At 41.4% G+C, this 15,907-nt stretch overlaps 1 protein-coding gene across 3 annotated transcripts in view; it reads left to right on the forward strand.

Annotated features, from left to right (window-relative positions):
- Positions 1-15,907, forward strand: part of LOC135214757 (WD repeat-containing protein 81-like) — a 211,296-nt gene that overhangs the window by 155,925 nt on the left and 39,464 nt on the right. For all 3 annotated transcript variants that reach the window (XR_010314462.1, XM_064249109.1, XM_064249110.1), the window contains exons 16-19: positions 225-865; positions 8,645-8,820; positions 10,798-11,045; positions 15,795-15,897. Coding sequence is in view for 2 of the 3 variants with exons in the window: in XM_064249109.1 (XP_064105179.1) it covers positions 225-865; positions 8,645-8,820; positions 10,798-11,045; positions 15,795-15,897 (1,168 nt within the window). In the remaining variant the exon portion in view is untranslated. The remainder of the gene's footprint in view (positions 1-224; positions 866-8,644; positions 8,821-10,797; positions 11,046-15,794; positions 15,898-15,907) is intronic.

Consider the following 15,907-nt stretch of genomic DNA (forward strand, 5'->3'; position numbering starts at 1 on the left):
TATAACTTAGTGGGGTGTCAAAGAAACATATAACAAGAATTAAAACATTCAAAACACACCTGGTAGAGAACAGGTGTACTAGACAGTCATCCAGGCAGCCATTCGACCTTGTTTTAATGCTGACTTGCCTGTCAGTGCAGGAGTATAAGCTAACTTGAATGGTAGGTAAGTATCCATATACGTAATAGATTTTATTATGAAAATTTATATTTTCTGGTTAACAGATCTCCTTTGGCATCTGAAACACTAAGTCTAGAAGAAGTATCTATGCAAGAAGGGTTAGGATCCATCCCATCCTTATGCCCTTCACCACATTCTCCATCAATGAGTGGCGATGAAGAGGAAGAGCGAAGCAGTGATCCAGATACCCCAACTCCTTTGGCTACTGCTTACTCAGTATCTACTGTATCCGCAACAAACAGCATTTCAATTCCTAAATATGGATCGAATGGTACATCAGGCATGAAGATAAATGAACAGTACTCTACTTCACTTCCAGATTTTCGTTTGGACAAGGATTCGTGTGATGAAGTTGTGGATATGGATGGAGGAAACAAAGACAACATGAAGAGCATTTTTAGAGATGTGGAAAGTGTTGACAAGCAAAAGGTTGATCTTAATCATAGTATGTCGGATGTGTGTTGTGAAAGTGTATTGTGGTTAGCTGGGAGGCTTGGACCAGTTCTTACTTCCCGTTACGTGACTCGCAATCTCTTACGAATGCTGACCCTCTGCTACTTGCCAGACTCAGGTGCTTTGAACCCAATACCTACTGACCCTAGGGATGAATTATCAGTGACACGAAAACGAATTCTTGGCGATAGGTTTGCTGCCAAGGTGTTGCACTGTCTTTCAGAAATTGCATGTGAGTGGTTTATGTAAAGTACACAGAAAAATTGTGAATTTATAACCGTAAGCTAGTTATTTTGTACACTTTGATTTATGAATATATCTTTACTCAAAGGCTGGCTTGTAATTGGTAATTTTTCTAATGATGCATTCATTAAACCATTAGCACTAGAAGGAAGAATATTTTAAAAAATCAGTGGAAAGCTGGAAACCAATGAACCTATGAAGTTCAAATATGTAACTATCTTTTCCAAAGATTTTAAAAAGTATATTAAATATTCCATTGAGATTCATATTTGATAAAATAAACAAAGACATTATAGTAATTAGTATTTTAGTGTAACTGTAAGTCATGTGGTTTATGAACCTTAATATCTTCAAAACTTAACTTTTTATTGTTTTATAAATTTCATTAATTTGTAGTGGATGCTCAAGAAATTGCAAACATAGTCATTTGCATATGTATGTAAATAGTTTTTGTACATGAACTTCCCTGACAGATATATACTTAGCTATAGTCTCCGACGTTCCCGACAGAATTTCAAATCTCGCGGCACACGCGACAGGTAGGTCAGGTGGTCTACCTTACCCGCCGCTGGGTGGCGGATGTACGAACCACTCCCGTAAGCTTGTCAGATTTTTCTCTGTCGCGGGAACGATAACAACTGTTGTCGGTTCCTCTCGATAGTTTTTCGATTCTCGCTTGCCTGGAGTTATTTGGACTTCTTTTGGTGACGTATTCGCTTTGTTTGGCTTGGCATACGCTGATTGTGGACCGGTTTGATTTTGAGTTTGATTTTCTTTAACGATGTCTGACCTAGATTCGGTAGTTAAAACTTCGGTTTTGTTTAGGGTTTGCGTGAATGAAGGATGTAAGGTGAGGTTGCCGAAAGCTTCGGTAGACCCCCACACGGTTTGCATGAAATGCAGGGGGAATGAATGTTCTTTTGCTAACCCTTGTAGTGAATGTAAGGGATTGAATGAAGAAGAATATAAGGCTCTCTCTTCTTATGTTAGGAAGTTGGAACGTGATAGAGTGCGTAAGGCTTCCTCTAGAAGTTCTAGTAGATCTAGAATGAGTGAGTTGGATGTGGATCCTAATACTAACGTAGAATTAGAACCTTCTTCCCAAGTTGCAGCCCCTGCTCCCCGCACCGAAGCCGAAGATTCGCCTTCGGAGGCAGCAGCTCTGAGAGCCACGATTCGTTCTATGGATCAGAAGATTCGTCAGTTGGAAGGTAAGGAGAGTGTTAGTGATCAGTGCAGTGTCCCCAGTGTTGTGGAGGGTGCGTCTGACCGGCTTCTTAGTGCCTCTAGGCCTAGACCTCTTCCAGACTCCCAGTTCCAGTGGAGTAGGAAAGTCGAAAGCCGCAAGAGGGCTAGGGAGAACCCCCACCGGTCAGGCGTCCCCTCGGCAGATCCTGAAGTACGCTCCCAGGCTGCCTCGGATCGCTACAAGAAGGAGCTACTACGCCAATGCTTCTCCTCTTCGTCGTCTCCCTCTCCGAAGAGAGGTTGGAACTCCCCGGATGCGTCGCGCCCGTTGAAGAGGGCTTGGAAGGCTCCCTGCAGTCCTTTGGCTTCTAGTCCGGAGGTTTTCCCGGAAGAATCGTCGGTGGAGGCGAAGAAACCCAAGAAATCCTGTGATCGTTCTTCTTCTCGCGCTCCGCGCTCGGCGCCTGCTTCCGAGGAAGAACAACAAGTTTCGCCTACGAGAGTACTCGCGGGACTTCAAGCTCAGATCACGGCGCTAGCAGACTCTCTAGCAGTTAGATCACGTAGGAAGAAGGACGTTTCTCTTCCGATCAAGAGATCTAGGCGCCGCTCTTCAGAGGATCGTTCTCCTCGTTTTAGGCGTTCTCCTTCATATGGGGAGGTTTCGTATGAAGTTAGGGGCTCGCGTGAGCGCCTCGCTCGCTGGCTCTCTTTCGACTTCAAGGCGCCAAACATCGTAGGATGCTCTATGGAGAAAGAAGTTTTTTCTCCAGATTGGATTCCCGCTTCCGGTAAGCGCACTGCACCTGCTCATCACGCTATTTCTTCAACTCCCTCGCGTGAGACTTCTCCTCAGCAGCCTCAAGATTCTAGAAGGCGCCCTTATGCAAGTAGGCGTTCTTCGTCCAGATGTCACTCTCCTCGAGTGTCGGATCGTGACTTCTCTCCTGACAGGCATCAAGAGTCTGGTAGGAGTCGTGTGCATGATAGACGGCCTGCTGTTAGCCGCTCCCCGCAAGGTAGGCGCCAAGAGCCTACTGCACATCGATCTCCTAGTAGGCGCTCGTCTCTTTTAAGGCGTCATACTCCTGATTATTCTCCTCGGGGCAGACAACAAGAGTCTTTCAAGCGCCCTTCTCCGTGTAGGCGCTCTCCCGCTTCTAGGCGCACTTCTCCTGACCGTTTGTCTCTTGGTAGACAACAGGAATCTCGGAAGCGCCCTTCTCCAAGTAGGCGCTCGTTAGCTTTGAAGCGCCCTTCTCCTGAATGTTACCCTCTTGTTAGACGTCAAGAGTCTCGCAAGCAGCCTTCTCCTAGTAGGCGCATTTCGCCTTCCAGTCGAACTTCCGTTGATCGTACGCAACTGGACAGGTATGGAGAGCCGCGCAAGCGCTCTGCTCTCGATAGGCGCTCTTCTCCTGGCAGCCCCTCGCCTCGGGATAGGCGCAAAGAGTATAGTAGGCGCTCGCCTCCTCGTAAGCGCCCTGTGGATATTTCCGAGGATTCTCGGAGTAGGAGCCCTACCTCTCCTTCGGCTGAGATTCCGTCTACCTCGAAGAGGGAGTCTCATCGTAGACATCCCAGATCTTCTCTTCATTCTCCAGTGGATGTGAACTCTTCTAAGAGAGGGCGTTCTCCAACCTCTCGCTCAACTCCTACTAGGATCCCTTCGTCACCTAAGGATCTTCCGCGCTCGCCTCGACAAGACGTCCTAGAAGGTTCGGATGAGGAACCGAACACTTCTGCTGCTGTGTCTTCTACAAGAAGCTTACAGAGCTACTTTTGCAAGTTTTTGGGGATTCCCTTTCTCCTACGGCTCCTCCTTCTCCTCACTCACTTTTTTCAACGGCGAAGACAGCGAAGAGTTCTTCTTGTGTGAGGATGAAGCCAACTCTTTCTATGAAGAAGGCACTGAGGAGTTTTGGTTCCTGGATGGCTTCCAAAGAAGAAGCGGGGAAAACGATGTTCGCTTTTCCTCCTTCGAAGTTATCAGGACGCGCTGGTTTCTGGTATGAAACAGGAGAGTCCTTAGGATTGGGTCTACCGTCTTCGGCTGATTCGGATTTTTCGGCGCTGGTAGATTCGACAAGGAGAACTGCCCTTAACTCTGCTAAGACGACTTGGGCAATGAATGAATTGGATCACATGCTCAAAGGCATGTTTAGAGTGCTAGAAGTATTTAACTTCCTTGATTGGTCGTTGGGAGTCCTAGCCAAGAAAATTGAAGTGCCAGAGTCAATTTCGCCAGAAAATCTTATGTGTGTTTGTCTTGTATGGACAAGTCGGTAAGAGACGGAGCGAGTGAAATCGCCTCCCTGTATGGGGCCGGGATCGTGAAGAAGAGGTCGGTTTATTGTTCCTTCTTAACGAAGTCTGTCTCCCATGCCCAGAGGTCTTCTTTGCTGTTTGCTCCTCTGTCTGCTCAGTTGTTCCCTAAACATCGAGTGCAGGACATTTCAAGATCACTGTCGGCCAAAGCCACCCAGGATCTTTTGGCACAGTCGGCAAGAAAACCTCGCCCTTCCTTCCCTACCAAGGCTAAGAAGGAAAAAGCAAGTGTTCGAGAACCCTTTCGAAGGGCGTCTTCATCAAGAACCTCTACGTTTAGAGGTCGTAGACCTTCAAGAAGGGGTAAGACTTTCGCCAAGTCTGTTAAAGCCCCCAAATAACTTGCAAGTCCTTCAAACAACGGTGGGCGCCAGACTCTTAGAGTTTGCAGAAGTCTGGGCCCAAAAAGGGGCGGATCCTTGGACCCTTTCTATTTTGAGGAGAGGTTACCTCATCCCTTTCGTCGAAAGACCTCCCTTGACGACCATCCCAAGGGAACTGACGGCCAGGTACAGAGACCCCATCATGAATCAAGCTCTCCATCTAGCAGTAGATCAGATGCTGGAGAAGGGGGCTATCGAACTAGTGACAGACCATCATTCATCGGGCTTCTACAACCGCCTTTTCCTAGTTCCGAAGTCCTCAGGGGGATGGAGACCGGTGTTGGATGTAAGCGCCTTGAACTTCTTCGTAGAAAAGAAGAAGTTCACGATGGAAACGCCTTCATCAGTGCTGGCAGCACTTCGTCCAGGGGACTGGATGGTTTCCTTGGATTTACAGGACGCTTACTTCCACGTACCGATCCATCCTTCCTCGAGGAAGTTTCTCAGATTCATGATGGGGGGGGAAAATTTTTCAGTTTCAGGGCTCTGTGTTTCGGCCTCTCGACGGCCCCTCAAGTGTTCACGGGGATTTTGAGGAATGTGGCTCAATGGCTTCATTTGAAAGGGGTGAGGATATCCATGTACCTCGACGATTGGCTAATAAGGGCCAATTCAGAAGATCGTTGTTTTGAAGGACTTACAAGTAACTTTAGAATTGACGAAGGCTTTGGGACTTCTCGTCAATTTCAAGAAGTCGTCACTAATTCCCCGAGCAAGAGTGTGTGTATCTCGGGATACAGATGAACTCTGAGTTTTCGGGCTTTTCCCTCGCAGGAAAGGATAGCCCGAGGATTCGAGAGAGTAACAACCTTCTTAGGGAAAGAAGTATGCACAGTGAGGGAGTGGATGAGTCTGCTGGGGACGCTCTCCTCGCTGGAGCAATTCGTTTCCCTAGGAAGGTTGCACCTGAGACCGCTCCAATTCTTTCTTCATCGGAATTGGAGTCGTCGTTCTCAGGATTTGACGTTCTCCCTGTCGTTATCCCAGGACATCAAGAAACATCTCTTATGGTGGACAGATCCCAACCTCTTTGCGAAGGGACTGTCTCTTCAATCACAGACCCCCAACCTGGTGTTGTTCTCCGACGCGTCGGACACGGGGTGGGGTGCAACTCTGGGAACCAGCGAAGTGTCAGGTACCTGGTTGGGGGACCAGGTAGCCTGGCACATCAACAGAAAGGAGTTGATGGCTGTGTGGTTGGCTCTGAAGGCTTTCGAGCCCAAAGTCAGAAGATCGGTAGTGCAGGTCAACGCGGACAACACTACAGCTCTGGCATATATCAGGAAACAGGGGGGGACGCATTCCTTCTCCCTGTACGAGACAGCAAGAGACCTTCTTCTGTGGGCAGAAGAAAGAGGAATCAAGCTTCTCACCAGGTTCGTGCAGGGAGAAAGGAATGTAAGAGCAGATCTCCTCAGCAGGAAAGATCAGGTCCTTCCCACAGAGTGGACCCTTCATCTGGATGTATGCCAGAGCCTGTGGAAGTTATGGGGCAGGCCACACATAGACCTCTTTGCCACGTCAAAGAACAAGAGGCTGGATCCTTACTGCTCTCCGATATCGGATCCAGAGGCATTAGCAATAGATGCTCTTCTTTAAGACTGGAACGGACTCGACGTCTACGCGTTTCCCCCCTTCAAGATCCTGGGGCTAACCATCAAGAAGTTCGTAGAGTCCGATTCAACGAGAATGACCTTAATCGCTCCCTTTTGGCCGGCCCAAGAATGGTTCACAGAGGTACTGGAATGGTTGGTGGACCTTCCAAGATCGCTCCCGCTAAGGAGCGATCTACTCAGACAACCCCACTTCGACAGGTACCACAAAAATCTCCTCGCTCTCAGTCTGACTGGCTTCAGACTGTCCAAAGTTTGGTCAGAGCGAAAGGCTTTTCAGCAACAGCTGCTAAAGCAATCGCAAGAGCGAGGAGACCTTCCACCTTGCGTGTATACCAGTCAAAGTGGGATGTCTTCAGACGTTGGTGCAAGAGGAAGAACATTTCCTCTTCCAGTACCTCTGTGACCCAAATTGCGGATTTCCTTATTTTCCTCAAAGAAGAATGTCATCTAGTTGTGTCAACTATTAAGGGATACCGCAGTATGTTGGCGGCGGTATTTCGGCATAGAGGCTTAAAGATATCCGATGATAAGGACTTGCATGATCTTATTAGATCATTTGAAACCATTAAGTGTCCTCATGTGGTACCAAACTGGAATCTAGACGTAGTTCTACAATTCCTTGGATCGTCTAGATTCGAACCTCCTAGCTTAGCCTCTTTCAAGGATCTGACGAAGAAGGCTATCTTCCTTTTGGCCCTTGCTACAGCTAAGAGAGTGAGTGAGCTCCAAGCTATTGAGGGCAATGTAGGGTTTAAGGAAGATTCGATGGTGTGTTCGTTTCTTCCAAATTTCCTTGCAAAGAATGAAAACCCATCACGGCCTTGGCCCAGGAGCTTTGAAGTTCGTAGTTTATCTTTTCTAGTAGGGGAAGAGCCTGAAAGAACTCTTTGCCCTATGAGAATTATGAAGTATTTCCTTAAGAGGAAGGAACAACTTAAGGCTAATCAAGATGTGCTTTGGTGCTCTGTAAAGGACCCCACTCGGCCCATGTCGAAGAATGCTCTTTCCTTTTTTCTGAGAAGCCTTATTACAGAGGCACATGTTGCTTGTAAGGAAGAACATTTTAAACTACTGAAAGTGAAAGCTCACGAGGTGAGAGCCATCGCAACTTCACTTGCATTCAGAAAAAATATGTCTGTGCGGAACTTGATGGAGGCGACTTTTTGGAGATGCCAATCGGTTTTCGCAAACCACTACCTACGTGATGTAAAAATCACATATGATAAATGCTTCGCCTTGGGTCCTTTCGTATCGGCGGATTCGGTGCTGGGGCAGGGAGCTGAAACTTATCCTGTGTAAATTTTTTATATGTTACCCTATATTTTATATTGTTTTTTGGTTGTCTGAAAGAGGTTGCAGGAGGCACCTCTTTTTGTCGTAATATTAACCCTTTGTATTTTGGTTAGGTGGTCTGGTGGGTTTTGGCTCCTTGCAGAGGTAGTGGTAAGGATCTGTTAGGTAAGCGGACAAGGTCCCTCTAACAGCATCCGACTTGGATTCTACCACAATAGGGGATCACATATCCCAGTGGTAGATCCGAGAGTCTTTCAGCATCAGGTCACGTCCTAGCTGTAGCTCTCCAGGCAATGCAGACTCAGAGATAGTATCTATGAAGTCTTCATCCTGAAAAGGTGAGAACCAAGGTTTTTATATCCTACAACATTAGTTGTTTCCCGTCTTACCTGTATTATTGAGCTGTCTCTTACCCTCCACCAAGGGTGCCAATCAGCTAAGTATATATCTGTCAGGGAAGTTCATGTACAAAAATGATATTGTTAAACTACAATAAAGTTTTGTACATACTTACCTGGCAGATATATACGATTAATGGCCCACCCAGCCTCCCCTCAGGAGACAGGTGGAAGAGAAAAATCTGACAAGCTTACGGGAGTGGTTCGTACATCCGCCACCCAGCGGCGGGTAAGGTAGACCACCTGACCTACCTGTCGCGTGTGCCGCGAGATTTGAAATTCTGTCGGGAACGTCGGAGACTATAGCTAAGTATATATCTGCCAGGTAAGTATGTACAAAACTTTATTGTAGTTTAACAATATCATGTTATGGTTTTAGATATATCTTTTGGTACACGTTTCAAGTTTATATGGAGAGCAAGTCAACATTACTGATCATTTTTTCCACTATGATAAAGCTAGGGTTGTTTCAAGTTTATATGAGGAACAGGTAATTTTGCTACAGTACCTTCTTTGTTCTGGTAATTATCAGAAATTTCATTCATTAAAATTTTTGTTTCAGGTCTCTATGGGGAACAAGTAATTTTGCTCCAGTATTTATGTCATATATGTGAGTTGGTGGCATCATGTAGGCGCAAACTTTCAACAACAATGGAAGGTGGTCTCTTAGGAGCCATGGCATTGTTGCAGTATCTTCTTCCATATCTTACTGACAGTACATTCATGGAGCACTTGCAGGTATGCTTTTTGCTCCCTTTTCTTTTTATATTTTAACCATCTTTCCTATTTTATATCCTTAGATCAACATTGTTCTTTAAAGGTTTAGTTTGTGTTTGCAAATTGTAGTAGAAGTTTGACCATTTGGCAATCTGTATTTTGAATAACCCTGACCATAATGTAGATTTTATGATTATCTGTATGCCTACCATTCTTTGATTATTTGGAAAAAATTAAAATATTTTGGAACAAAAATTATGGTTGTTTTGCCCATTTGATTCCATTCAGTTTTTAAGGAGATAGTAATAGTTAATCCTCATCCAATGAGATTTTGGAGCTACTAGTTTCCAGCATTTGAGAGAAGGATGAGGTGGGAAATGAAATGGACCTATCACTTATTAAAATTGGATGCTGATGTATTTTCAATGGAATGCATAGTGACATTAATGCTCTACTAAAAACAAGTAGTATATGGTGTGGTAGCCATATTGGTATTCATGTTTATGCTGAATAGCAGTTTGGAATTGTGAGCAAACGTGATTGGTGCAAATTCTGGATAACATGGTGTTTTGTTCAGAAATGCCTTCCAAAGGTACCCTTTCTAGATACTGCCAATCCATAAGATAATTGAATTTTTAAAAAGAATAGATATTGGTGTTGATGGAATATTTTAACAGGATATTACAATATTAACTCTCCACATATCTAGGGCCTGAAAGTAAAATTAAGCACACCTTGTTGAAGAAAATTTCATAACATTTCAGCAGAAAGTCATGAAGAGACCTAGTTTAGATGAGCTTGACCAAGTGTTTTATAAGTGAGTTACTGCATAATATGTATATCAAAGGAATGCAAATCTCAGACCCAGTGAAATGTTTCATTGAGTTATCTAGATCATGGTGCTGTAAGCCTTTCCAGATTGATGATTTTAGAACTTTTAAAGATTTTCATGTAGTTAACTGTAAAACAGCAGTGGGAGATTGTAGTCTGCCAATGCAAGTGCTGATGAACACTGTGGTCAGAACTTGGCATAGCTCATACCTGAACATGACCTGAATGGAAGCCAGATTTGTAATCCGATGAAATGAGCTTATTTGATAGGTGTTTCCATGAAAAAAATTTGATGGGGGTATGGGAAAAAGCTTCCAAGGTTTCAAGCAAACAAAGGACATGTTACAGTGTTGGTGTGTGGTAATGCCTTGGAACTCAAAATCACAATTATTTATTGGGAAGAATAAGAATCAAGTGGCATTTAGAATTGTTCAACATTTACAGGTGCGACATGATGTGGAATGGTATTTCTTTGTGACTAGAAATTTTTCAACTGATATCACTTACATTTTGTGCAAGAAGAATATAAGTTTTGCCATGCAAAACAGTGGGACCAGGCTTACACATATGGCTAGGCTTTTCTTCTTTCAGTATCTTGTAGGTTGTTGCAACTAAGGCCGTTTTACTTGTTGCAAGGGTACATTTATGGTACCATGCTTGACTCACGGGCATGGTTTTCAAGTGAGATAACCCTCCCGTAGCACTTTTTAAGTTCAATTTGTTTCTTGTTCCTTGCAATAACACATTGCTGGTTTTTAATAAATGTTTCTGTAATTTTTATACCACAAAATTGTCAAAATTGTGGATGGAATACCATTCTTTAGGATTTTATATCCGTAGGGGGTTATTGCCATCAGTACACCTCATTACTTAAGGTTCTTTGTAGCATCCCCTTGGCCCCTAGCTTGAACTCATTCCTTTTTATTGTACTTCCACACATACATTTGACTCCTTTTTTCTTACTTTCCACCCTCTCCTAACAGCTGCAACAGGTTTTCCTCCTGTTATACCTTTAAACCTTTTATACTTTCAATTTCCCTTCAGCACTGAATGACCTAATAGGTCCCAGTCTTTGGCCCATGGGCTAAATTATATATTCCAATCCCAATTTAGAATTTTATAGTTTTTTTGTGTGGAAATTCTTATTAACACTTGATTTTCTTACAGGAAACATTGATACGGAATGCTGTGTACCCAGTTATACGTCTTCTGTCGTCTACAAAAGTTAATTTTCCCCATGGTGGAGCTGCACGAGGAGTTTTAGCTTGTCGAGTCATTGACTGCCTGTTCATTATGGCTTTACGTGTTGGAAGAGAAATGAGTAAAAGCATTCTTATGCCAACCATTACAAGATTTATGACTGCATTTGATAAGTGTCACAGTAACTCATCAACTCAAGCAGGGGCTTCACCAAGGTATGTATATTAATATCCATATTCTCAGAACAGTCAGCACTTAACGTATGCAGGTTTCAGTTATGCTGATTTGAAAATCTGGGTAAAAAATTATATCCAGAAAGTTGCATTGGGCAAGCAAAAACTTCAGTTTACCATGCTGAGCTTTACACAGAGTAAGTGACTTGTAGGTGTAAAGTTGTGCTGCCTCCTGCCTCTATGGAGTGTCCACCTCACATCTCTGGTTTAGGTCATTTGACACCCTGTTGGAAGGTTCAAGCTAGCCTGATGTCTTTCCAATTACCTATAGGGTGTCTCACCACATTGGCATTGTACATTATCCAGCAGTATCATTGTTCTCATCATATGAAGGTTATTGAGAGAGAATAAACAAGGTTTTAGTGAGCAAATATGAGGGAGAGAAAGAAGTACAGGCGGCCCTCGGTTAGCGGCAGGGGTTCCGTTCCTGGCCACCGACGCCAAGCGATTTTCGACGCTGAGCGATTCTAAAGCCTACGGCCGCCGCACACCTTCTTTCAAAACTCTAGACCAGTCAAAGGCGCCGTAATCCCACAACGGCGCAATAAGTAAAATTATATTTATGCAGTATAGTACTATAGAATTTACTGTACAGTACATGTGGGTGTCTAGAGTATGTAAAGATATAATAAAGTTTATACAGTGTACAGGTAGCTGTAGTGTTCAGGTTACGATCATTAGTCTTAGATAGTTCGATTTTATGAGAGATTAAATTACAATGGCCTAACTTTATCCATCTTCTAGTTACATAAGTTCAATAACAGCAAGAGAATGATGAAAGTATGGTTTTAACGTTATACTCGTTGCGTGAACGTGTACAACCATGAACAACCGAACGAGAAAACGACTTTTTTTTTTCTAAGTACAACCGAACTGGATAACATCTGTTTGGCTTGTATTTCGATCATCGTACTACAGTGCAACATTACCGTATTTGTTATAAATGGCGTTATGTATAGAATAGAACTGAGATATCTTAACGTAATAACTTTATTCGCTATAGATCAGAGATCAATATAGATTAAAGATCAATCGGGAAATATACCGTTAAATTTAAACCTAATTATGACTGAAGCTGAGAAAACTGTTCAAGCTGCTAATGACTATTATCGTACATCGGCAACAAGGATAAAACTGCAGTAAACGTCTGCCATCACACACAACCATAGATAAAATTGGGATAAAATCATTTTAATCAAAACTACTGTGCTTGAAAGAACACATTTTACTGTTGGTTTCACGCCGATATAAGATAAATAACGTAAGTTCGTATTACGATAATATATAGGATTACGTATTGCGAACGGAATCACATAATTTTTTGCGCAATAAACATGCCGCCAACGTAATCTGTTAACGAAAAAAATAGTAGTTCACATTCACAACGAGACATATTCAAAAAATATTTCCACCTAAAAACACGCTGTATAAGGAAAAATAACTTTGTCTCATATAAGTCAAGTATCTAGACTTGACTTATATGCTAACTAGAAGCAAGAGCATTCGCTCAGAATTGCGTTATGGCGAAACAGACTCGTATTCATCAGCTGATTTCAAACCACAACATTGGCCGCTCCGCGGAATACGGGCTTAAGTTTGCCGTAGTATTTTAAAATACAATAATATGAGAATACATACAATATTCTTGGATTCAGTGAAATAATGTATAACTTTTTAAAGGATTTATGGAACAGATGCATAATTAATAAAATACAATGCATTTTTCGGAACTGGCGGACAAGAACGAACATGAAAAACCATCCCCTGACTACGTGGAGCGTAGTTACAAAGGCTGCCTTAATTTGTATCTTATTTCTGTACAAAAATGAAAATACCTTTACGCAATATATTTTCATACACATTTTAAACATAAAAGCAAAAACATTTATAAAATCGACACATCGATCGCTAATTTGCACTTTTTTTAAATCTATATTTTCGGAAGAGCGGCAGGCGGCGGCTTACAAGAAAGAACATGAAAAAACATCGTATTTGGTATCGTGAAGGGCAGTTTCAAAAGCTGCCTTTGTATCATATTTCTGTACAGAAATAAAAATGCCTTTCACGTAATACATTTTCACACACATTTTAAACAAAAGCATGAACAATTATGAATCGACACATCCATAGCTAATAAATTTGCACTTATGTAACTCGATATTTTCGGCATAGAACAGCGTCAGAGGCATATATTTTACCCTAATACCTACGTAATAACTCTCCATAAAATTTGTTGATATAATTTGCATAACCTTTATGGTCTGAACGGCATTTCTACATATGTATGAACTCGTTAGACAACGGCGCTAGCGGCGCTGTTAACTGAAATTTGTGCCGTAAAGATACCTTTAAAATGCCTCATTTTTTTAATGAATATTTTTGACGACCGCCGTAAAACCGATTCGCCGTTGAGTGATTGCGCCGTTAACCGCGGGCCGCCTGTAATTTATATTTTTTCTGTTCATAATAACTGTAAGTCTATATCTTATTATATGTGCACTAGTGATAAGCACTTCATACATGGACTTAATAAGGCTTTATTTGTACAGAACATGTACAGATTTTTTTTATTACATAAAGAATACATTATACTAACTATTATCATAGCGGACTCCAAGGCAGTAGAAGAAAGACTAATATTTTGCTGGGGTACGGTCTTGGCTGATGACCAAGCATCCACTCTGTATATGCATAAGTTGCCAGATGCCACAGATTCCTTGTTTTACAATCTTTGATTGTTTTTACTGGTTTTCCAGCTAGTGCTAGATTATTCTATTGTTAATACCTCAGGTTTGTTAGCTATGAAAAATACAAATTGATTAAAAAATTGATTAAAAAATTTGTCATTTTTTTTATAAGCACATGCTACAAGTCATTACACAAGTTTTATTTATGTTTATTGTGACTGTGTCTATGGTATTAAGAATTATAGAAGCATGGTGTTTGGTAGGATTTGGATTGAAGAAATGAGACAGTTAAAAGGAGAACTGAAATGGAAGAGCACTGGATTTAGACAAAAAGGTGAATGCTACATTCATGGATTTGGAGAATGCATATCATAGAATATAATTGTCTCAGTCAAGGGTGGAAAAGTAGACCACAGATTTTAAAGAAAAAATACATAGGCATCAAAAAGTAAAAATGTCAACATAGAATGAAAGAAGTTACAGCATTTATTTTATTTTATAGAATAAAAATGAAAGATGAAAACCACTGAAAGAAGGCATCATGTAAAAGGCAGCTGAAATGTGTGATATGAACATCAAGGAATGGCTATAGAGAAAAATAGATGTCATGATGGACTCAAGATGTAAAAAAAAAAAAAAAAAAAGGAGTTGAGAAGAAAAGGATAACCTTCAAGTTTTTGCAGAGGACGGGCATGGAACATGGTTGAGAGGTATACAGAAAATGTTAGAGATAGTGAAGTGGTTGAGGGAAGATGGAAAGGATGTGTTATAATAATAGTATGCTAAAGGTGAAAGTGGATGAGAGAAAAAAGGATTAGCAGAATAAAGAGAGTACAATTGTCAAAACCTTTTGAATGAGAATCCACATAAGTGGAGAGATTTTAAATGAAAAAGGAAGTCTGTATTATCTGGTGTGGTTAGAAGAGCCACTGAAAAATTAGAAAATTAAACATTTCTAGAACTAACAAGAATAAAAATCAGTTTACTAAAACTAGTAAGCAAAGCAGTCATTGATGAGCTGATCAGAGTATATATGGAAATATGTAATAGAAAGAGAAATGACTAGGAGAAGGAAAATAATTTGAAAATAATAAGATACATAAGAAAAGGGCAGTGCACTACAGTGTGAGAAGTTTGGAGGAATGTACATGCATAGAAAATACTGGAGAAGGTGTTGAAAAAAAGGCTAAGAAATATTATTAAAATTGTAAAGTTCAGTGTGGCTCTATACCACAGAAATCAGTTACAGAGGCATTTCTTATGATAAGCCAACATCTGGAGGAAGAAGTGCCATGAGGAAAGAAATAGGTTATACCATATGATGTACTGTATTTGTGGATCTTGAAAAGACATTTGACAAATTATCAAGAAAAGAAAATAGACTGGCATCATGAAAAGCATTATGAAAGTAGAGGATACTGGAAAGACTTGCTAAGCTAGTGATGATACCATGGCAGAAGATCTAGTGAAGAAATAGCCAATAATATTGAGACAACTGTGTATCATAGTTGAGTATTGAACCCATCATTGGAGTGCTTTATATGTTTATGAACTAGGCACACTATTTTTTGATAAATTAGATCATCTGCTGTTTGATTGCCAACAGTAAATGTATGAACCTCTGGTTCATGTAAGTAAGAACCTTACTCGTGTGTAGTCTGGGTATGCTTGTGAGAAGCAAATTAATGTAGGACACATCATTTATGAACACTAATAGGGTTTTAAAAAAATCACACTTGCTTGTCTTACAAAGCTGTCATTTACGGTACATATCTCCGCCTGAATTGCATTGGAGGAGGGAAGTTATTCATTTATACATATTTCATTTTGCCTTCAGAGTCAATATGAGTCATTCTAAAATCTTAGTTTAACATTTTTGTATAGTAGTTCAAGTTATTGTTTTGTTCTTTTACTGTAGTATGTGTTGTTGACCGAGGTTTTTTGGGTAGACCCTGTATCAGTAACATCTTATTAATATTATAAAAGTCGTCTGAATGATTACATTTAGGAGGATAAGAGTACATATTTATATTTTCTGATGCAGGTCACTTGATGCAGAAGAAGTTCTTGGTTGTAGTGCTGAAGATGGAACTTCTGTTGCAAGTCTTCAGGCTTCACCATCAAGCTTGGATTCGGTTAAAGCTAAGGTACATATTG

The sequence above is a fragment of the Macrobrachium nipponense genome, chromosome 46 (assembly GCF_015104395.2).
Source record: "Macrobrachium nipponense isolate FS-2020 chromosome 46, ASM1510439v2, whole genome shotgun sequence".
Classification (NCBI taxonomy): domain Eukaryota; kingdom Metazoa; phylum Arthropoda; class Malacostraca; order Decapoda; family Palaemonidae; genus Macrobrachium; species Macrobrachium nipponense.